We start from the raw sequence: 25,379 nt of genomic DNA, 5'->3' as shown, positions 1-25,379 counted from the left end.
GAAAAAAATATGAAGATATAATAGCTGGAAAATTTTCATAATTAGTAAAATAAAACAAAACACGGATTCAACCTGCTCAGAAAACATCAAGCAGGATAAATATCATACCTAGATGTAGCATATTCAAATACCATGATAAAAAGAAAAGTCTGACAGCTGCCAGAAGAAAAAGGGGGGATTACAACAAACCTCTCATCATAACTTGCCATACAGAAGATAATGAAGTGATGCCCTTTACAGAGGTATCAAATATCATGGAACACAGAGACCAGCTTTCCCCACTATAGCCTACCCAAATTCCTCACCAAGAAATCCATCAGTGACATACATGATTGCTTTATACAGCTACATTGTGGGGGTAATTTTGTTACACAGACATAGGAAGTGAAGCAATGGTCTATATATCCCTACCTCTAGTTTTGTTTTCTTCAATCCACACTCCACACTAATACCTGAGTGGACTTTAAAACACAAATCTGATCATGTTACTATCTCTGTAAAGTCAAAATCCCTATCAGCTCCAATTCGCCCTCAGTAAAAATCAGAACTTAATCGTCTTCAAAATCCTCTCTGATCCTCCTCTTACCTTTTGTGATAGCCATATCAAGCTACAAGAAATCTCTGAAATAGGCATAGTCCATCTTTCTTCTGTACTGATTTATGATTTACCAATATTAAAAATGTTTCCTTCTGGGCCAAAACCTACTTCAACCCTTAATCACAAAAAATATAACCCATTCCCCATGAGAAATGCAAAGAAATCTGACTGCCTTTATTCTCCAAACATGTATGGTACCAAGCAACAACCTGGTATTAACCACCCCTGCTCTTACTCTTCTGAGGAGAATAGGTCTTAAATCATCTGAAAAACCCAGGACTCCACAGTGCAGCTGCCAATTGGAAATGTCTAGGAAATAGAATGCCTGATAGCTGACACCCGAAGCCAAGCCTTTGCCAGTGGGACCACTGTAAGGAGAAAGGGAAAAATGAAGGATGCCCAGCTTCTTTTTTTTCCCCAGGCAAAAAATTCTAGGCTAAAGATGTTAGCCAATCAGAAGTTCCTTACGGCATTAGTTAAAATGTTTTATGAGAAATCCAATTACATCATTTTTACTTTCTGTAAAACTAAAAGGAGCAAGTTTCAATTTTTTCCCCAATTCTTCACTAAAAACATCTTTTTAAAAAAGGATTTTATTTTTTTATTTGAGAGAGAAAGAGTCTGGGCAGGGGGAGAGGCAGAGGGAGAACCAGCCTCCGGGCTAAGCAGGGAGCTGGACTGGGGGCTTGATCTCAGGACCCCGGGATCATAACCTGAGCCTAAGACAGACACTTAACCAACTGAGCCACCCAGGTACCACTTCAATAAAAACATCTTTAACAAAAACAAACGAGCATAATATTTAACCCAGAAGAGTCTTTTCATAGGGATTTTGAAAATATTGTGTTTTATTGTCTAGCTTATGGGACAAGTCACAAAGACCTCGTAGCAATTTGCTTAGAGACAACAGACAGTGCTCAGTGTCTATAGATATTATGGAGGGTGGGAAGGGAGACAGATAGAGAGAGACAGACAGACAGACAGACAGAGAGACTGATTCATTGCTTTCTGGGTCAGGAGAGGACTTTACCAAGGACAACAACTTTTGTACATGCTGCTTCTTTTCAATTATTCACTTGGCTTACTCCAAAACTGTCTGTCAAAATTCAGGTAGACATCTCTGCTTTTCAGCAATCATCAAATATGAATTAGGGGCCCACTATTTTCTAGGAACTATGGCAGGAAGGGGGGTATAGAAAAGAATGTGGCCTCAATTTTTCTGTATTCATGAAACTTAACAAATTCTAATCTCTTCTTAAGTTCCTCATGAAAGTGTCCTCTCACCTGTGTAGGCGAAGTTGAAAGCTCACCCAACAACTGTTTCCTAATGTGCTGTTTATTTTCCTGTTACAGCACATTTTATTGTAATCATCTATTGATTTATGCCCCCTGTTGGACAGAAACTCTTTAAGCACTGGGGATCTGTCTTTTTATCTCTTTATCACCCAGGCTTGTATCTGGCAATGCCAATAAATATACTTTTAATTAAAGAAGGAGCAAAATTAAAAAGGTGGTGTTGAGATGGTCTAACTGCCTCTTTAAAAATAAAAGATGTAGATCTAATGCTAGAAATAAGATAAATCACATTTAGTAGTAGTTTTCAGATATTTCAACCTGTGGGTCACAAACAAAGTATATCACACACTAAGGTGCTACCAAATAAAAGATCTTACACGTATCTTAGTTAGAAAATAAAATCCATATCTATGTTCCATAATGATTCAGGCATTGTTATAAATCATTCAGAATTATAGGAGAAAACTGTAAGGGACAGGTGAGTATATGAGAGAAATGGGAAAAAATGAGGAAGAAACCAGAAATAACCTGGTAATCACAAATTTAAAAAGGAAAAAGCACTAAATTCCTTACAAATTACTTTGCCTATTTTGCTTCCCATAGCAACAAAATAGTTTTGTAGAACAGATATTAAAGTAGTACGGAAAGGTAATTCTTTCCTTTAGAAATGCTTTCCTTATCACTTTTCATATGTGGTTACTCCTGACTAAATATGCCAAACAACAGAGAATAAAGGTATCACCATTTAGAGTATATGTATTTAAAGTATAAAAGCAAAGGGCATTATACTATTATCCAACCTATGTATTCAACTGACCACAGAGAAGTGAAGCATTTATAGAGCTGATCAAGGTTACCTGTGCCCTCTAGATATCAGATCAAATTATTGTACTAGAGTTTTATACGATGTTACCATCAGGGGAAACTAGATAAATGGGACATGGATCTCTTTGTATTATTTCTTACTACTACATGTGAATTTATAAGTATCTCAAAATAAAAAGTATAATAAAAAGCAAAAAACTCAATCTGGCACAACCTACTCTGTGGTCACAACAATTCACATCCAAGAAAAACACTCCCTTCCCCACAATCTCAAAAGTCTCTTTCTAATTACAGCACTATTCAAAGTCCAGGATCTAATCATCTAAATCAGTTCTAGATGCAAACAGAATTCTTGGATATAGCAACTCAGGTACAATTCTCTCAATCTAAAGACTTAAGAACTGAAGAGACAAGTTATGTACCTCTCCCACATGCAAAATATCCTGGAGACAGGATAATTTCAATAGATATGCCCATTCAAAAATCTAGGGGGCAGTGTGTAGTTGGTAACAGGAGGAAAGTAAATGTCATTAGTCCATACTAATTCTGACGCCCAGAGGGCACAAGTAATGTAGTAGTAACCTAGTACCTTGATCAGGACCCAGTCCTACTCAGTGGCAGTACTTCTCTGAGTTCTGCTTCTGTTCTCCAGCCTCTTGGTTCCACCATCTAAGTCGTGCTTCCTTTTCCAGAAAAAAGAATCCCATGTTTGCAACTGGGAATGTTTCTTAGCTTTTTTGTGGCTATCTAAATTCAAGGGTTCAAAAGTCTCTTCATTTTATGTTGTTTCAAGCTGATACAATTCTTTTACATATAAACCCACCTATTCAGGCAAAAGCCATGCCCACAGATCTCCTTGAAATAAGTCCTTCTCTATCGTGGGCCCTCTGAGAGGCTGCTGAGGAACAAAGTCTGAAGATTTGTAGAAGCCCTTTTGTTTAACAGAGGAAAACCAGAAGTTTTGCTGTTTTTTGTTTTAAGATTCCTGGAAAGTTTTGTGTGTGTCTGAGATCATCTACGATTTTCTGAGGTCTTAAAAAAGGTTTTATAGTAACAACTTACTTTCACTTTTACCTTGAGTCCACATTTTCCTAACTTTGCTCTGGATTTGATCTTTATTCTGAGGCCATTTCTCGTTTGAGAATACTTTGCAGTCTGGAAAAACTGTCCTGAGCCCTTCACATTTCCTCCAGATTCTGCTCAAAAACAAGAATTTCTTTTTTAACTCACCCTCTCCATCCATATCTCATAAGCTATAACCAAAAGACACAGTTGACAATGCTTCAGACTCTCCTTTGCCAGATCTATCAGTTCACTAAGTACATTTTCTATTTTCCATTTTACTCTAGGTGGACAGTTTTTCTAAACTTTCTGCCCCTAGATAATAAAGATATCTATACATTTATGATTTGAGAGAGAGAGTGCATGTGTGTGCGCAGGCAGAGGAGCAAAGGGAAAGGGAGGGAGAATCCTCAAGCAGACTCTGTACTAAGCAAGGAGCCTAACACAGGACTCATTCCCAGAACCCTGAGATCATAACCTAAGCCAAAATCAAGAGTCAGCCACCTAACCAACCAAGCCACCTAGAAACCCCTAAAGATATTCTTTATTTCCAGCTTCAAGTAATATTAGCACCAGTCTCTTTCAAGCCCTTATCAACAGTCTCCATGAATTTATTTCAGGTTTCATGAACTCCTGTCTACCACCAGCTGATCCCATGTACTTGTGGTTTTTGTTACAGTAGCACCCCACTTCCAGATATTAAATTCTGTTCTGATTATTGATGCTGCATAACAAACCACCCCAAAGTTAGTAGCAGATAAAATAAGAACTCTTTTATTATATTAGTGGATTATGTCATTTAGAACTTTGGAGAGTGAACAGTGGAAACAGCTGTCTCTGCAGATTCCATGATATCTCTATGTCAGTTGGGAAGTCTCAAACAGCTAAGGGCTTTTTCACTAATGACTAAAGCCTGGGCTCAGATAGTTAGCAGATTGAGAAACTGCTGATGTTGGGCCTGTATTTCTCATAGAATGATGATGAGGTTTAAAGAGGGACCATCTTGAGAAGGAATAGCCAAAGAGTAAGCATTCCGAGAGACCAACACAGAAGATGCAAGGCTTCCTCTGACTTAGCCTCAGAAGTTACATATCATCACTTCTACATATTATACTGATTACAAGCAAGTAACAAAGATAAGCTCAGGTTTAAGGGAAAGGAAATTGGACTCCACTTCTTGATGTTAAGAGTGTCAAGGTCATAAGCAAAAAAAAAAATCCAAAGATGGCTTTTGCCATCTTTAAAAATTGTGAAAAGTTAAAATGGATATGAAAAGACTGATTGGGCTTAAGAGGAACAGTCAAGGCTTCAATGATAATAATAGATGATAATAATATATACAATAAAACTATACTTATTTCTCAAAAACTTTAGACTAGAAGTTATGACAATTATTTGTTATTGGGCTCACCTTTTATGATGAGAAAAACTATGTTTTTATTAGTTAGATTTTATAAAAATACTTCTGGGACCTCTATTATACTATACTGTTTTGAAAAATATATAACACGAGCATATACAAATAAGATTCTGAATGTCTTTCTGAAAAGCTTAATGTTATCAAACAAGTTAAAATTTACGCAAAATTAGAAACTGATAATGAAAAGATGTGAATGCCATCATTCAAAATAATTTACCACTTTTTACAAAAAACATGTTGTTTTTGTTTTTAAGTAAGCTTACACCCAATATGGGGCTGGAACTCATGACCCTGAGATCAAGGGTCACATGCTCTACCAAGTGCGCCATCCAGGTGCCCCTAAAACATGTTGTATTAAACTCTATACTAATGACACTGCAAGAAGTATAACAGATGAGTATGTTGTTTCAAAAATACAATGCACTACTATTAGTAAATTTTTTAATTTACTATTTTCTAAGTCCAGAAAAGACTACATATCTACGATATTCAGAATTCATCAATAAGATGTCATTATCTTAAAACTCACAATGATCACAATTATCTTGTGTATCACTAAAAAGAGGAGAAAATGCTGCCAAGTAATTACACCATAACATGAAACTTTATTAGTTTTTTATAGGAAGCATGTCAATTTCAGAAATATTTAAAAACACAAGCATCTTATTAAAAGACTTTGTAGAATTTATGAAATATGGTGCTCACTGGCTTAATAGGAAGGATGCAATATATGAACTCTTCACAGCTAAAGTGGTCAAGAGTATATGCTGTGATATCTCCACTTGTTGTTGCAAAGTGTGTTGATACAGCAGGAAATAAGATTTTTTTTTGGTAAATCACTTGCCTTATAACCAGAGAAGAAATTCTTAAATGTTTAGATGCATTCTTATGGCATCATCAAATAATTCTGACCAAGTGTGGTATGCTCTGTGCTGCTGATCTTATTAAAATAATATTAGGAAAACCCATCAGAAAAGCAGCTTTAATAGTAAAAGAGGAGAAGTGTTTCTATAGTTATTGGAAACAGGGGCGCCTGGGTGGCTCAGTGGGTTAAGCCTCCACCTTCAGCTCAGGTCATGATCCCAGGGTCCTGGGATGGAGCCCCACATCAGGCCCTCTGCTCAACAGGAAGCCTGCTTCTCTCTCTTTTTCTCTCTCTGCCTGCCTCTCTGCCTACTTGTGATCTCTATCTGTCAAATAAATAAATAGTCTTTAAAGTTATTGGAAATCACTAGCAGACAGGAAGTTACAGATTTTCCTCTTTTATTCTGAAAATTATTAGTTGCCTCAAAGACAAAACTCTTCTCTATTTTTTTCCCCCTGGGCACAAGGGATAGATATGGTAAATTAAACTCTATTAGCTAAATGTCTGTCAAATATAAACATGGTACATCAGCCTGCATAGTCTTGCTTATATTTTTAATAAGCTAAATAAATTCAATTTGGCCACAAGGCTATTATAATTTCAATTCCAAGTAAAGTGGCAGCAAAGGCCTTAAAAATTAAATGTTTCTATTCATAATACAAAACAAATAAATGTCAACTGCCTTAAAATTTAAATACTTCACACAGACAGGCAGTGATGATCAGATCTTTTTAATGACATCACTGAACATATGATGTACTATAAAATACATTGCAGCTTTCATTGAAAATGGAAATATTATCTGAATAATCTAACAGCAACTCCTCCAATCATTTAATCTGCTAAAATGTACTTTAAATGTGCTTTTTACTTGTTTTTTGATATTATGGACTAGTTTAATTAAAGAGCTTTTCTTTCGGCACTTAAGATATATTAAGATCTCATGTGATAAGAATTCAAAGTAGTTTAAATAAATCTGATCACTTTTTACCTATACATTTGAATTAAGGACTACATTTTTTTCTTCATTAGAACATTAGTTTAATATGTAAATTAACCTCTGACTTTCAGAACTTTCCAAAATAACAAGGTGTTATCTTCTGATTCCTATCTTCTTTCTTTCTTTAATTTTCATTATATAGAATTAAATCTTTTGAAATTTACTTTTAAGTAGAGTTTATATTTGTTATTTATTTTAAAAGCTGACCCTCAGATGATTCTCTTAAAAAAATCCCTTTTTAAATAAAAAAACTATAAAAATAAAAGGCCTAAATTGAATTCAGCTATTTAACCTTATAAATTTACTGACTCAATTCATTGATTTTTCCCAACAGAAAGACAGCTCTTATATTTTTATTCCTGACAGTACCACTAGAGTAAAATAATTATTTATCTGCTTATACTCTACTCAAGGGAAAAACATGCATGAACTTTTTCTCTACAAATATTTAATAATAAGATCTATTATTCCTTTTTTAGATTTCTAATTAACTTCTATTATTGGTTAAGAATTAATTAATTAACTAACCAACTAATTAAAAGGACTTTAGAGAAATTGCAGCTCAATCTTGAAAAGTACTAATACTAAATTTTTTTAAATCTAAATTAAATAAATCAACTCTAGTTCCCTAAATACCTCCCATTATTGCTATTCTGGTCTTTTGATATGAGTAAGGTAAGCAACAGCTGCTTTTGTTCCAGATAGATATTAAAAGCCCATGAGAATGATATATGCTTTAAATTACAGAAAACTATATATAATTATCACTGCTGAAATTTGCTAAAATAAGGAAAAAAATCATACTGGCTCCTTTTTACTTCAAGAAAAATTATTGACATAATTTTTTGTTTGTTTTAATTCAGTCTTGCTATGACTTTAACTGTAAAAATTTTCAAAAACAACAAGAAAGGTTACGTATTTTAAGCTAAGAATCTGAATCAAAGAAATTCAGGTAGAGCACAGACAACCTATCTCATATTTTAAATCCATAAGGTGGACAATTTACTAAGGTTGGAAAAATTAGGAAAGTCCTCACTAAAGAGGTAGAATTCTATTTGAACAATTTGGTCTGCAAAGGATTTAAGAGGAAAGCCTATCTTCCCACTGCTGGAAACTGCTCAAGTTTATTAGTGTTCAATAGAATTTAAATTTGGGAAAGAAGCCTGAGAGTTGATTCAGAAACTGTCTGGGAGACAATCGGAGCAGGAAGGGCCCTGAGCAAGGGCAATCATTTTTGTTCTGGAAATGAGCATCTCCTCAGACAAGAAAGAGGAATCAGTAGATGATCCAACTCGATGCACAACTTTGACACAGTAAAATACAGGAGTGGCTAAGAGCAACTGAAGAGAGATAGTAATAAAAGGCAGAAAGCTTCCCTCAGTAACACCTGCCATTAAACTTTATTGGCACTGAAGAAACGAATGCCAAACATTCATTGAAAACACAAAAGCCTAGTTTTTCTCAAAGGTGGAATTAGCCTGCAAGTCCCATCAAGTGAACAAGCTGATAGAGAGCTAAGCAATAAAAGGCAGCTGAAGAGCCAGGAAGAGAACCTTTGAGGGTCAACTAGAAAAGCGCCCTCCTTATTCACTTTGCCCTCCAAGAAAGCCCACTTAGAAAGTGAGAGGTTTCCAAGCACACCACACATTCTAAAGGACCCAGCAGTAATGCCAGCTCAGCTCTCTCTTGATCTGAGCTCTAGCTCTCGTGTAGTCAAGACAGGAGTTAGGTAAGAATGATTCCCAAATAGGAGACTTAAAATGCCCCACCCACTCCACTCTCTCCACAATGCCTCAAGTAAATAAATGTAAAGAAGTAATGGGTAATTTAGTGGACATGGAGATAAACCCAGGTAACTTCCATTTCAAACATAAAAACCTGTTGCAATTCTTACTTCTCTGCAAACCTCCCATTGCCCATATTGTTACTTCCTGTATGTCGCTTTATTGAATGAAATTAAAATCCTAGACATAAAGAAAGGAGTACGACCTATGGGAAGAAAAACTGACAAAGGAAATGGTGAAAAAAGATCAAAGGTTATATTTATGGCCTGGAAAAGATAAGAAGGGTATATAGGTAGGTGACCTGTGGTAGGATAGGTTTATAGATTTAATAAGCAAGATCCCAATGTCCTTGTGCAAGAATATCCTAGTTGAGAGAAAAAAAAGGAAAGAAGTTAATCTCATGTATGTGACTATGTGTTGGTAAAATTTGCATATGGGAAACATTCTCATAATTTATAAGACACACGACATTAAAGGGTCCTATGGTAAGCAAAACAGAAGTAATTTTTCAATATCTAAAGATTTTCTACTTCCTTTATGCATTTAGAATTTTGACTATAATAAAAACTATACTATGACTTCAGCTCTACAATAGTTTCCTTTTTGCATTTACCTTAGAGCTGACGAAGAAAAAATAATGATGATTGGAGGAATAAGAAAAGGTGTTACATAAGATAAGGTAATAATCTAGGGAAAGAAAGAAGAGGGAATATTAAATGGATCACATATGAGCAATGTGCCCACAGAAGTACAAAACTAAGTTTAGAAATAACATGCCTAAAGAATGTACATTCCTTCATCAACTATTAATTGAGTACCAATTAAGTATAAATCATCAGACTACAAAACTGAACATGACATATTTTTACAAGGCTTTATATATGCTTACCTCCCTAAGGATGAAAACTTTTACCTTGCTCTTTACTTAACAGGCAACTCAATATATGATTGTGAAAACAGTGCTGTAATGAAGAAAGAGGGTAATATAGAGAGATTTCCCTACCTATTAATCAAAGTTTCAAAAACTTCTAGAAACAGTCATGGATCATTTAAGTCCATTTAGTTTTCCTCCTAAATTTGAATTTACTCTCTCCCCTATACAATACATGACTGCTTTCTAATATGAAATTGTGGCCTATAAAGATCATTCAGGCATTGACCTAGTTTGAGTCTTAAGTTTTGCTTCAAAAATCATAAACAGCTTTTGATTATCTTCTCATGAACTCAACATAGTACATTAACACCAAGTAAATTTTATTAGTTGCCCTAGAGTTTAAATTGGAAGCACCCTGAAATAGTGAATTGATTCAGGAAATTTCCTGGGCTTTGCAGGACACACTAGTCAAGCTATCTAACTGAGTCTATCCAGTGTGATGTCTTAATTTAGCACCTTCTTCACTATCATCCCTAAATGTGAGCATTTCCTCCCCAAATTTCTATCCCCAGGCCTCAGTTCTTAATTTACCCTTATTCTCTCATTATTTAAGCCAGTCTTACAGCTAAACCTAATTTCTCTATGTTCATCCTTCCAAATTTCAGATTTCTGGTAATGGTATCATAAAGCTCGGTTCATCAGTTATATTAGCTAAAAATTTCAAAACTTTTCTCTCTTCCTTGGTTGTAACAACTCCTCTTTTTTATTCTTCATTTTCACCTTCATTTGCTGCTACCCTAATTCAAGGGCTTTTCAGATTATACAAAGACTAAGGAGAGCCTCTTCCCATTCTTTACCTTTAGTCCTTTCCTTTCTTTGGTTCCTGACATAATGCCCTCATATTAATCACCCTAAAATATAATTTACTATATTTTGAATAAGCTCAAAAGATGATTCTCCACTGCAGACATAACAAAAGCTTCATCCAGGAAGTTGAAAAGAACTCAGGGAATATTTGGAAAACCTGAATTTTCCTGGCAAAGCCTCACACAACTTTTAAACAATGGTATATCCCTTACCTCTCTGGGTACCACATTCTCTATCTATTAAAATAAGTAAGTTGAACCAAATAAGCATTTTTCAACTTTTTTTTTTTTTTTAAGTTTTGGGTTTGTTTGGGATGCTAACACTGGCAATATACAAAAGAGACAGCAAGAGAGTGACCGAAAGAAAAAGAGATTATTATTCAACAACCTTACAAAGAACGCTGAAGGAAGAGTTCTTGAACCCTGAATGGGTAAAGGAAGACAGATGGAGAAACAGTTGTGGTAAAACTCTTGCAACAGGATAAGACTTGAACTGAAGCATCTGCGATGGGATTAGAGAGCATAAGACATGCATAAGAAATGTTTAGGCAATGGAATCGACTGGTTTGGATGACTAGTCAGAGAAAAAGGAGAACAATCATGGGGATAAAAAGAAGATTCATTTATGGCATGAGTAATGACTTAAATGGAGATTTGTTCCATTTAATTAGAAAGAGAACACAGAAAGAAATGGGAAAGGAGAACAGGCTGCTTCAGTTAAAAGAGAAGAGACCCAGAGCCTCTCTGGTAGGGGGTTCTCACTCCTAGCCCAAGAGTCCAGGAAATTCAACATAAAACCAGTGAAAAGGAAAATTTCATAGTGTTCTTCCGGTTTCAAAATTCTACTAACTGTTGGCTAAGCAATAATCCTGTGTTTGATTTTGATTTTTCTATTCTATTGCCAAACAGCTTTGCTCACTATTCCCTAAACATACCTTATATTTTTCCAATGTAGCCTGTTTCTCTAATATACCTTCCCACACACACCCCTTCTCACCCAAATCCTAGTTATCATTCAAAGTCAGGACACATTCAGAGTGTTTAAAATCATACAGTATAATAGTTATCATCTACATTACACTCATAACAAATAACTCATAATATACAGCTCATATACCTCTCCACATTATGAACCCCTAGCGAGAGAAATATTTATGAACATAGCCTCAAAGTAACTTGTATATAAATGGGTTCTCAAAAAAAGAGTTAATAAAGAAATGAAGGATGATTCTAAGTTATGTCTACCAAAATCACTTCTCTCAGTGATAATTCTGCATAGAATCACATTTATTAGTAGTTGTACCCCTTTCTTCTTTAAAAATCTAGATATTTTAATAAATCACACGTTTTAAAGTTTGACTTTGATAAGAAAAATCATAAAACCACATTAAAAAAATCTGTACCTTCTCTTTGAAGATATCCCAAGAATTCCCTTTAGAGAGTTCAAAGATTCAAAGTTAGCACCTGAGCTTTGAGAATTGATGATATCTACCTACTGTCGCTGGCTACAAATAATCCCTTATATTGTAATAGCCTAATAGTAGTAACAGTATTCTAATAATTGTGGTTTTTAAACCCAAGAGGCAAGGGAAAGTATCAAGTCAAATATATGTGTGGGGGCAGGGGACTTTAATATTCAAAATAAATGCAATCAAATTTATAAGCATTTCATGAAGACAGCAAACAGATACTGCATTCGTATTTCTACAAAACAGTGTCACACCATTTATAGACCTGTCCATTGTTTCTTGGCTAAGTAACTATTATTTAAATTTTTAATATATATTCGAAGATACAATACCTAAATGTGTGAGGCACTTATTTATTTTAAAGAGATATGGACCTCTAAACTCACTTCCAATGCCCATAAAATCCAGGACATACAAGAATAATTGGAAACTAAATTGGGGTAAATGAAACAAGAGTTTCGCCAGTATTTTTAATTTCTTTCCCTAATATCAAAGAGGAAAGAAATAAAAAACAAGACTTTCATGAAGTTGTCTAAGTTGTCCAAAATAGAGCCATTAATGTTTTTGGCCTTTTTGTTGCTGTTGTTGCTGTTTAAAGATTTTATTTTTAACTAATCTCTATACCAATGTAGAGCTCAAACTTACAACCCTGAGATCAAGAGTCAATGCTCTACTCTGATCCAGCCAGACACCCCCCAAATAGAGTAATTTTAAATCAAGTTGTATAATATACGAAAAGTAAACAAAGTGGCTATAGAAATATAACACCATAAGTCTAAGGTATCTAGATATATTTCACTTTTCCTTTTATAAATCACCAAAATACTTACTTCATAAGACTTCTAAATTTATGAACTTCCTATCTCTATTAGTACATTAGAAATATGTATTATTTTTGAAAGAGTATCATATTTCTATCAGGTTTTGTTTTTATGTTAGGACTCTATTGGCAACATAATCACAGGTAGTGTACATCAGCATCAAAAATAGTAAAAAAAAATAGGGGCGCTCAGGTGGCTCAGTCATTAAAGGTCTGCTTTCAGCTCAGGTCATGATCTCAGGGTCCTGGGATTGAGGCCAGCATTGGGCTCCCTGCTCAGCAGGAGTCCTGCTTCTCCTTCTCCCACTCCCTCTGCTTGTGTTCCCTCTCTCACTGTGTCTCTCTCTGTCAAATAAATAAATAAACTCTTTTAAAAAATATGTAAAAAAATAAAGGTCTTCCCATATTCATCTTTTCACATTCACCAGAAATTAGATTTTAATAAAAATGAATACATCAGTGTGAAGAATGGGACTTAAGGGGAAGTTCCTTTAAACCACATACTTTGAAAAAATATATTCTTTTCCACAATGCAACAAATCATCCTTGTTCTGCTTATCTCTTTTCCATATTAGATTCTTCATTTATTTAAGGATTTCATAATATCTACATAATGCTATAAATTATGTTATAAAAGATTTTTAAGTAGAATCCTTCCATAATTCTTTATAGTTTCTTTGATTGTCTCCCTTTATTCACGCTTTCTGTCAAATGACTGACATAACTTATTGCCCTGTAAGAAATCCCAGGATCAAAAGAAATAAGAAACATAGCTGATCCTGTTATCAGCAGGACTTAGAAGCCTCCCAGAAGCAATCCTGAGCTCAGTGAGACAAGCCGGGACACCATAGGTAAAGTGCAGATGTGCTTCCTCAAATTAACAATTACACAGCATATTTTTTACACAAAAATAAACAAACAATTTACCTTATGCTAGAAAGGCAAAAGAAATTAAACTGGATCCTATAAGAAATGAAAACAGTGGTTAGAAACTATACAGCAGATAAGGTTGAAAAGTGAATCTTATTATGTCCCCACCTATTGAGGTGAAGAAAAGCCTATATTATTGACTGATAAATATTATTACACACCTACAATAGTTTTCATCATCTTTAATGGATTTTAAGTGTAACTCTATTTGTTCCTAGCCTATTAAGACTCTACTTTACCTGCACTGTTTAGGATACCTATTGCCTAATGTGCTACCTTCATTTGAGCATTTACTAATTATGGTTACTATATGATGAAATCTAAACACACATCAGAAGTTATGTGTACTTACCATCTCTCTCCATATTCTTTCATATATAAATTCTGAATGATCTAGTAATATAAGACTATAATGTGTCTCTCCATGTATTTTACTACTTGATATTTCAAACTTGTTGGGAAAAAGTCTCTTTTGCTAGATAGTAGCCCATGAGAATGGGGATAATAATCCATTTTGTTCACAGCTAGGTTTCCTGGTGCTATGCCTCCTGAAATATAAAGCCTTTGCTACCTGCTTTGATTCATTTGTTATGTCTTTACAGATTACTGTCTTATCTAAATTTGTTTTGAAATATAAAATGAATAAAAGTAGTATTAAATGACCTTCCTGCAACTATGATATCCAGGTATATTAAAATGAGAAGTAACAAATATTTATTAGGTAATATTTTATTTAATCATTATTTAATAAACACCAAACATAATTTGAACATCTCATGTCTAGCACCATGCCAGGAACAGGAGATGAAAAAGACAAGTAAGACAAAGCATGTTCCCTGAGGAAGCTCACAAATCATTACAGAAAATATCCCATTATAAAAATCTAATGTGGGCACCTGGGTGGCTCAGTTGGTTAAGCAACTGTCTTCGTTCGATTCAGGTCATGATCGTGGAGTCCCAGAATCAAGTCCCACATCGGGCTCCCTGCTCAGCAGAAAGACTGCTCCTCCTTCTGCCCCTCGCCCCTCTCATGCTCTCTCTCTCTCTCTCTCATTTTCTCTCTCTCAAATAAATAAATAAAATCTTTAAAAAAATAAAAATAAAAATCTAATATACAGGAATATTAGGGAGGGACACAGAAGATGTTAACACAGCAAAGGGTGAACTTAACTCTCTGCAATAGTTTCTTTTTCTTTCTATTAAAAAATTTGGGCAGAGGGGGATGCCTGTGTGGCTCAGTCGGTTAAGAAGCATCTGCCTTCAGCTCAGGTCATGATCCCAGAGTCCTAGGATCAAATCCCATATCAGGCTCCCTGCTCAGTGGGGAGCCTGCTTCTCCCACTGCCCCTCCCCCTGCTTGCACACACACTCTCTCTTCTCTCTCACAAAAATAAAAAAAATAATTAAAAAGTTTTTAACTAAACTAATATACTTAAATTGAAGTATAGTTGACATATAATATTATATTAGTTTCAGGGGTGCAAAATAGTAAGTTGACATTTACATAGGTTACAAAATGCTGACCACACACAGTAAGTATAGTTACCATCTGTCACCAGACAAAATTATTACAATTATTGACATATTCACTACACTATACTTTCTACAGAAGTATTTTCTTGAATAATATATGATATCTGCAAAAATAATTTTCATAAGGTATGAATAAAAGCATTATTCTATTATTTTATTTACATATTATGGATGTACAATATTTTTAAAACGTAGCACATCATTATAAACCTATAACGATCTTTTCTAGGTGTTATAAACATTTGCTTAGGCAAGAACACAAAATCAGCCACATGTTATCAAAAATTATAACTAGGGGCACCTGGGTGGCTCAGTGGGTTAAAGCCTCTGCCTTCGGCTCAGGTCATGGTCCCAGGGTCCTGGGATCGAGCCCCGTGTCAGGCTCTCTGTTCCTCGGAGAGCCTGATTTCTCCTCTCTCTCTGCCTGCCTCTGCCTACTTGTGATCTCTGTCTGTCGAATAAATAAATAAAACCCTTAAAAAATAAATAAATAAATAAATGAAAATTATAACTAAAGCCTACCACTTTATCTGAACATTTGAAAAATTTAAAACATCTCCAGTCTCCCAAACTTACAGACCACTGCATTGTTAACATTTATCGAACATCTATTACTTGACAGACCCCAGGGAAGAATTAATCTAATTCTCTGCTCTCAAAGAGCTCATTGTAATAATGTGATTTCATTACTACCACACTAAAACAATAATATATTTTGGCTCTATCATTGCTTAGGACAACTAAGGAATCTTCATTCATACCAGAGAACTAAAGTTATAATCACTGTATATGTTTCTCATTGTTTAGTTGTATATATGGACACTTTTTTAAGGAAATAAATGAAATTAGAAATAAATTGTTAAAACAACTCTATGTTGATCTGAAGCAGAAAAAAGAAATCTAGTGAACATTAATTAACTCCACATAAAAGCACTGCCTATGATTTTAGGGTAAAATAAAAACATACCAAAACAACAAGAAAATAAAAGGTAGTTCAATAAACCTTCCAAGTAAATAGGTATTATTTTTAAACACGTAAGATGATGGTTTACCTTCTACTTTTTAATGATAATATTGTAGTACCTAATAATAATTTTACAGTTCAGATGAACCTACTTCTCACTCAGGATAAAAATAACTGGTCCAAGTTAGATATCTCCCAGCAATGTGGAAAAGTAATTGTATTATAGTAAACTTTCTATATAAGATAAACTCCTAATTATTAAAATTTCCTCCAATATTTCTGATCTTATTCTCCACTCCCCTCTAGAAAATCAACAGGTAGACATATTTCACAGTATCTGTCAGAGCAGAGAACAATCTAACAGATTTGTTTGGAGATAATCACTTTATTTGCTGCCATCAGGTCTCAAAGATAAACCATAAAAATACCTGTAAACACAGTAAAAACTACTGTGTATATTTCTTTTCTAATGTTAATTATCTTAACTATATTTTAAAATCTTGTTATTTAAAAATTTCTAAAAATAAAAATATAGAAAAAATATAAAATAAATTATGGAATTTTATTAAATATTATAAAACAAACACATGGTTATTATAAAGTAACTATCATGGGGCACCTGGGTGGCTCAGTGGGTTGAGCCTCTGCCTTCGGCTCAGGTCATGATCTCAGGGTCCTGGGATCGAGCCCCACATTGGGCTTTCTGCTCAGTGGGGAGCCTGCTTCCCCTTCTCTCTCTACCTGCTTCTCTGCCTACTTATGATCTCTCTCTCTCTCAAATAAATAAAATCTTAAAAAAAAAAAGGTAAATATCACCATGGTCAGGCAAAAGAGAATTTTGTCAACTATCTCAAAAGCCCTTTCCGTGAGCCCCATCCCAATCAGAACCTTTTCCCACTTTCTGTAAGCAACCATTATCCTAATTAGTATAATAATCACTTCCTCATGTTTTTTATACCTTTACCATCCAAAAGTGCATTTGTATAACTGTATGATTTTCAAATTATCATGAGTTTACATATAGCATTGTGTATAGATGCTAAATATTTAAGTTAATATGTTTTAAAATACAAATGCAAAAAGATCATAGTTTTACTTATCTTAAATGTTTTCTTTCTCTCACTTTTTTTGTTTTGTTTTGTTTTTTCTCACTATAAGTATGAACAGGGTGATTTTTTTGGACAGAAAGGATATTAACTTTTGAAAGAAAGGATATATGTATAACCACTTCACAAATAAAATTATAAAATGATAAAAATCCCTAATCTAAAGAAGCAATGGGCAGAAAAAATAGTAATAATAACCCAAAAGCTAAAAATGTTTCTGGAATAATAATTACAAAAAAAAAAAAAGGTTTTATTAAAAAGTATACAGTGGGGGCACCTAGGTGGCTTAGTCAGTTAAGCATTTGCCTTAGGCTCAGGTCATGATCTCGGGGTCTTAGGAATGAGCCCTGCATCTGGCTCCCTGCTCAGCCAGGAGTCTACTTCTCCCTCTCCCTCTGCTTCTCCTCACAGTTTATGCTCACACTCATGCTCTCTCTCTCTCTCTCAAATAAAATCTTAAAAAAATAATAAAATATAAAAAGTATACAATGGCTAAAAGCTGCATCTATTCAGTTTCTACATCTCCCCTTAATAGGTACACACACAAAAAACAAATGTCTCTCATAGAGATGCTAAATACCTACAGTGTATAAAAACACAGGACCACCTCAAATATAAATTTTTAGTAAGTTTTTTATTTTCTATTTTCAGAAGAAACATTATAATTCACTGGAAGGCAGATTTTAATCCATTTGAAGTAAATTTCATGAACATAAAATTAATACTAACTAAAGATATTTGGAAAATACAGAAATATAGAGAGACAAAAATAATAGTCGTGCATAATTCTAACATCAAAAGGTGATCACTGTTAACAGTTTAGCTTATTTTGCAGTTAAAAAGATTATTCATTTTTTACCTCATTATGCCTCTATCATTTCTTCAAAAAAATGTAGTCAACATTTCATTATCCATTCAATCTTATAAAGACTATAAAATAACAAGACTACTTTTTTAAACATATGAGAATTTTATATGCAAATAAGTATTTTTTTATTCTAAAGATGAGCTACTGAAGAAAATATTTCTCAGGCTGCTCTCTTGAGAGAGCAGTAGTTATACATATTAATTACTATTATAGAAATGGTTCCATAATGAACTCTAATAAAGAAATATAACAATCTAGAATTTTACCACAATCTTAGTGTTTGTTCCTGTTGTCCATTTTCTTCCCTGAGTCATTCAAAATCACATCAAACATGAACTATGTTGATCATTTTCAGAAACTGTCATTTATATTAAGAAATCAGGAAATCCTACTCATGAAAATTATCATTAAAGTATGCTACCAAAAAAATGTATGTCTAAAAATCCAATTACAACATGAAATTCTGTAACTCAAATCCTTTCACACAAATCTCCATGTAAAAGAAAATTCTGGAGACGTATTACCATTGAAAATAAACTGGCTTAAAGGATAATGAAGATGCCACCTAAAAATAAATCTAGTTTCTTAAAACTAATACTTAAGATAAAATTATAAAACATCTGATAAAGCCCTGCTAATGTTCATAATGGATTATAAAATCCAAATACTTAATTTTTCTGAACGACATTTACTTAGGACCAAATTACATGATAACAGATTATTCTTCCTAGAAAATCTATTCCAAGTTCACTCAGGGACGCCTGGGTGGCTCAGGGGGTTAAGCTGCTGCCTTGGGCTCGGGTCATGATCCCAGGGTCCTGAGACTGAGTCTCGTGTGGGGCTCCCTGCTCAGTGGGGAGCCTGCTTGTGATCTCTCTCTCTCTCTCTCCCCGACAAATAAATAAATAAATAAATAAATAAAATCTATTAAAAAAATAATAATTTCATTCATACCTCTTAGCCAGTGCTCTTTTAAAAAGAAAAAACCTGAAGTATTTAAGTGGTTTTTGAAGTTAGTAAGTGTGAATGCTATCTGAAATATTGAAAATGCCTTGTGCACGTAACATGTATGTGTCAACAAAGATGATGAGGCTCTGACAATGGCGATGATTTATCTAATCGTTCTAAGAGATCTAAATTAGTTCAGTCAGTGTTCCTTGTAAGATCTTGATGAACAGTTGGTGCAACTGTCTGTACAACAGAATTATGAAGAACTATTTATATAATTAATTTCTTAAAACGTAGATTCACAAATATTATGGTCCTCAGGAGTAGAACACTGGCACTATGTAATGCTACCTAGTTATCAAAATTAGTGGAGAATTCAAAAACGTTTCCCAAGACTAGCGTGCCAAACCTAGGCATATCTTTTTGGTGTAGGAGATAGATGAGATGAAGTATCCCATTCAAGCCAGATTCCTTGTAATCTTCATGGTTGAGTCTCTGCTCTACTTTCTGCCACCACCCAAGGGTAAAAATAGAAAACAAGATAGGCCAGATAAATCCTGTATTCTGGGCCCTGCTTTATCTGCCTTTTCTCTACTTTTTCTTTACATGCAGAACCATCCCTTTCACATTATCCCCAAGAGCTATTATTGTTTACTGCATAGCAAGCTTTATGAATACAGTCAACATCAGATGAGGCAAGCAGGAACAGTCACTTTAATCAGCTTAGTCCAAAATGAAAAGTATTACACAGTCCCCCCAGATGCCCAAGACTTTTATTGCTCTTCCATCTGCACACTTTTCCTTGTGCTACTTTTGGGGCTGTAATTGTCCCAGATATTTCTACCCTTTAGTCTATGCCTCAAGATATCCTTTGGGAGGTCTTTTTTCCCTTTTGAACTCTGATTCTGGTTTTTAAGGCTATTCACACAGAATGATGCCCCCTTCTACCAACATCATTAAATAGTTAATATCAGATAACCTCAGGTTTCAGCCCATTTCCACTTCCTCCAAATTAAGAACACTGGATTTCCTTCCTCCCAAACTCAAGCTATCCTTCCTTTATGGTCAATTCTACATTTTCCAGTCCCTTCACAATACCACCTTATTCTTAAACGTAAATTTTTCTCTTAAAAAATCTTGGGATTTTTTTCCCTCCTTTTTTCTACAATTCTATTTCCTCATACCATCAACTCTCTAAAATCACATTTGTAGTTCTTATAACAAAATGTTCAGTATACATCAACTAGCCAGGGACAGTCCACTGTCCTTCCTTAGGAATTAAAAAAAAAAAAAGTCTTTTTTAATTATTTAATGCAATTTTCATTTTTGCACAGAATCTTTTTGCTCTCTTGAGTTTCCTTTAATTCACAATAAATTTTATTTGTAGAAATGATTTCAGTGTAACAGATACTTAGCTTTATGATGTGTAATCAAAAGGTACAAAAAAGAAAAATATAATATCAAGATATATTTTTCAATCTTATGTGCAAAAGAGGAATTTATCATTCACAGTATTCTTATGACTCCTTTTCTAGAATAAGGAATTATTACTTAATTTTTATAAATCTGAAATTTCACACATCAGGCACGCTTAAAGATAAAAAGAAAATACCTTTAATAACTTGGCATTAGGACTAGCCTCTTATCCTAAGCCTTCAACAAGACTTAAACACTCACTTGTATTTCACTATTAAAGTTACAACCCTATTTCTCAAGAAAAAAAAGAACAACCAATTTCTTAAAGTTAAAGGAAAAGAGTAGATGGTCCAAGAGCAGTGGTTAAAAAGAAAACTGATAATATAATTTAGTAAAATTATACATTTACTCACATAATCATGGAAGGCTTTTGCTTCACTTGAATGTTCACATGTTTCCCGTCTTTCTGGAGCTGCACAGTAGAGATCCCAAAATACACTAAAAAAGTAATTATGGAAACATTAAGAAAGTCATATAATATCAAATAGGAGATCACAATTCCAAAAATAGAAGACATGTATTATTCTTTATATAAAATGTGTTTTCTTCTTCAGGACAAATATTTCTTTGAAAGATAAATTCAGGTAAGGTTCCTCCTGCAATAATAAGATATAATCTAGCTCTTTTAGAAATGCTAAGATTTTTTCTAAAAGGATAAAATAATTTAAAAAAATTTAAACTGTCATTCTTAATTGTCTGTTTGTATCACTAAAACACATGATTGAAATAATTATAATGCTTTTCCCAACTTTCCCATGAAGATAAAAACAATAAATAATATCCTAATTTAATCATTAAAGAATAAAATGGCTCATTATTTTTTTCAAGATAATTTTGTTGTCCAACTACCAGGCTAGTATCCTGACCATTAAATCACATTGTTCAAACAAACATATGTTCTTAAAATTTCCTTTTGTTTGCCCTTGCAATTGCCAAAATAGTTAGTAATTTTGAAAATTCAAAAAGTCCATGCTCTCTCTTTTTCCCCTTCTGTTCAAGAACAATGGGAATAAGCAAGGTGGAACCAGTTGGAAAAAAAATAATTATAGTGCTTATAAAACTTATGTCTCTGATCATCCTACCATCTATAAAATTAACAATGAGCTATAACAAATGATTAAAAAATCAGGAAAGCAAATGTCTAGAAATACCAGCAACAAACAAAGGCAATTACAGTGATGAACAGAAATCTTTTTTTATTATACATTTTTCATTCTACAAAAACTGGAAAGTAGACTAAATTAAGTAGTTAAGAGCACAGGTTTTGGAGCCGGATATATCTCAGACAAAGCCAGTCCTGCCAATTAATTACTAGCTCAAGTTGCTTAAACTCTATACAATGAGGTTGTTGAGGGGTGCCTGGGTGGCTCTGCCTTCGGCTCAGGTCATGATCCCAGGGTCCTTGGATCGAGCCCCACTTTGGGCTCTCTGCTCAGCCGGGAGCTTGCTTCCTCCTCTCTCTCTCTCTCTGCCTGCCTCTCTGCCTACTTGTGATCTCTGTCCAATAAATAAATAAATAACCTTTAAAAAATAAAATATATTATAATAAATAAAATAAAATGAGGTTGTTGAGAAAGCTGAATTATACAACATAAACAGAGCTATACAACATAAACAGAGCATCAGGCATAAACTAAGCATACTATCAGTAATATAATCAACACCGTGATTAGCTTAAAAGCTTAATACGCATATATATTGCTAGGGCAGGTCATTGTACCACGTGCACAGGTAACGATGGTACAATAAAAACTTGATAAGTTAAACCTGGTCTCTTTGGTCTGACCTTTAAAGGTGCAGTCTGAATCTCTCCCCACAGGAGAAAACATTCTGTAGGCCTTATAACATGACTAGTTCAGTAAAATAAGATTACATTCAAAGTGAAAAATATGAATGATTGAATATTGGCATTTAATTTCCTTTTAAGTTTCTGTAATAAGCAGGGAAAAATAAGGAAAACAATAAAGAAAAATAATTTGAGTAAACCATTTCTTTTACTAGAAGGAAATCAATTAAAAGTTATACTTGGCCTTTCTATCTCCCTTTTTAAACTTAGGAATTACAGATATACAAAGATATAGCTAAACGTCTTCCACCTGTGTCAAGTGTCATGAGTTATAGAATATTGCAATTATTCTATTTTCATGTTCTTAAGGAACTTCAAAGCTCTTAAAACCAAAATTTTATAATGGTAGTTTTAAATCGTATTAAGTTTAATCACAGAATATTATGTGCAGTATTATAACAAACACCTCCATATCTTTTTATTTACTAATTTCTTAACAAATGTTATATGATCCTTCTTGAAAATCATTACATTATTACTTTTAAAATGTTGTCTAACGAAGTGGACTGGAAGAAAACAATTTATTATTAGATTATGTCCTAAAAGTTATTAAATAACTATAAATAAATGATTACTTATACATATAATTAGATTAAGTATTTATCCTGGAATAGTAACATTGTTCTATTTCTATCTTTTTGTTTCCTTTTATGGATGTAATTGGAGGTCAAAAGTTTACAAGATAGGAGCGCCTAGGTGGCTCAGTGGGTTAAAGCCTCTGTCATGATCCCAGGGTCCTGGGTTTAAGCCCCTTATGCTCCTTGCCCAGCAGGGAGACTGCCTCCCTTCCTCTCCCTCTGCCTGCCTCTCTGTCTACTTGTGATCTCTGTCTGTCAAGTAAATAAATACTTTTTTAAAAAAAGTTTACAAGACCAAGATGAGGGAAAATAAAACAATTTACTAAAGTGGGATAACTTCATATATGGTATATTTCTGACAATTCTACATCACCTACGCATGATCTCCCTCAATAAAGATAAAGAAATATACCCTTTGAAGACATTTCCCAAAGGAAGAAATACACAGTTTCACAATAATAGTTACAGACATTAATACTCCACTCTTAATACTGAACAAAACAACCAGACAGAAGATATACATGGAAACAAGGGTTAAACAACACAATAAACTAACTAGATTTAATAGATATATGCAGAACACTATACCTAGCAACAAGTATACACCTTCTTCTCAAGTGTAATTGAGGCATTTTCCACGATAGGCCATAAGTTAGAGCATACATTAATTAAGTCTCAGTAGAGTTGAAAAGATAGGTATCATACAAAATATCTTCTCTGATCACAATGGGATGAAGTTAGAGATGAGTAACAGAAGGAAAACTAAAAAATCCACAAATTTGTGAAATTAACACAAACTTCCAATGGATCAAAAAAGAATCACAAGGGAAATTAAAAAATACTTAGAATGACATGAAAACACAACATACAAAAACTTATGGGACACAGCAAAAGCTATACAGGGGGGAATTTAAAACTATAAATATAAGCTATAAATATATTTAAAAAACAAGATAGATCTTACATCAACAACCTAACTTTAAAACTTAAGGAACTAGTAAAGAACAAATGAAACCCAAAGTTAGTAGAAGGAGATAGTAAAGACTAGAACAGAGATCAATGAAACAGAGAACAGGAATATTAATTCTATAAAACCAAAAGCTAGTTCTTCAAAAAGATCAATAAACTTGACACCTTTAGAGCTAGAGGAACTAAAAAGAGAGAGAAAGAAAGAGAAGACTCAAATCATTAACGACTCCACCAAAAAAATGTTAGAACTAAATAAATGGATTCAGTAAAGTTGCTGGATATGAAATCAATATACAAAAATCAGTTGTGTTTCTATAAACTAACAATGAACTATCAAGATGAGAAATTAAGAAAACAATTCCATTTATGATTGCATCAAAAAGATTTAGGAATAGATTTAACCATATGATTGATTATACGCAAAAGAATAGAAAATCTCAGAGATATTCATACACCCAGGTTCAAAGGAGCATTAGTCACCATAGTTAAAACAGGGAAGTAATCCCAGTGTCCACTGATGGATAACACAATGTAGGACATAAGCAAAATGGAAAATTACTCATCCTTTGAAAGGAAGGAAATTCTAACATATGCTACGACATGGGTGAACCACGAGGACATTATGCTAAGTGAAATAAGCTAGTCTCTAAAAGAAATATACTGTATGATTCTACTTATACAAGGTACTTAAAGTAGCCAAAAATCATAAAGAAAACAGAATGGTGGTTGACAGGCTGGAAGGACAGGGAATAGGATGTTATTTTTTAATGGATATAGAGTTTCAGTTTTACAAGGAAAAAGAGTTATGGAGATGGATGGTGGGGATGGCTGTGCCACATTATGAATATATTTAATAACACTGAAATATACACTTAAAATAGTTAAGATGGCGAATTTTATCTTTTGTGCATTTTGCCACAATTTGAAAAAACTGAGGGGGGGTACTTTACCTGGCCAGCCATGTTCTAGGTACCATTTTACAGTGACTAAAACAATTCTTTTCTGTGTATTCATAATCTCTATTCCATCACTTCAAAGACCATAGAGCTCAGGTGGCCACCAGAAAGCTATGAAATACTACTAATAAAGAATAGTCACATAAAAATAAGGCAAATTGTCAAATTAAAAAACCCAAATCATTAGGAAAGTTTCATAATTAAATCAAAAATAATCTGAAGTATATTATGGAATTGAAAGTATAAAAATTTAAAAATTAAATAAAATTTATTTTTAGTGCCATGATATTCATGTTGAAGACATTTCATCTATTTTATAAGTATTT

General features: G+C 33.7%; 1 protein-coding gene across 12 annotated transcripts in view; it reads right to left on the bottom strand.

Annotated features, from left to right (window-relative positions):
* The window catches only part of SSBP2 (single stranded DNA binding protein 2), a 293,865-nt gene that overhangs the window by 168,067 nt on the left and 100,419 nt on the right, over nucleotides 1-25,379 (bottom strand). For all 12 annotated transcript variants that reach the window (XM_082724712.1, XM_082724720.1, XM_082724719.1 and 9 more), the window contains one exon: nucleotides 21,058-21,142. Coding sequence is in view for 8 of the 12 variants with exons in the window: in XM_082724720.1 (XP_082580846.1) it covers nucleotides 21,058-21,142 (85 nt within the window). In the remaining 4 variants the exon portion in view is untranslated. The remainder of the gene's footprint in view (nucleotides 1-21,057; nucleotides 21,143-25,379) is intronic.

Source organism: Mustela nivalis, assembly GCF_964662115.1.
Source record: "Mustela nivalis genome assembly, chromosome: 3".
NCBI classification, from domain to species: Eukaryota; Metazoa; Chordata; class Mammalia; order Carnivora; family Mustelidae; genus Mustela; species Mustela nivalis.
This window is presented reverse-complemented; position numbering and strand designations above follow the sequence as displayed.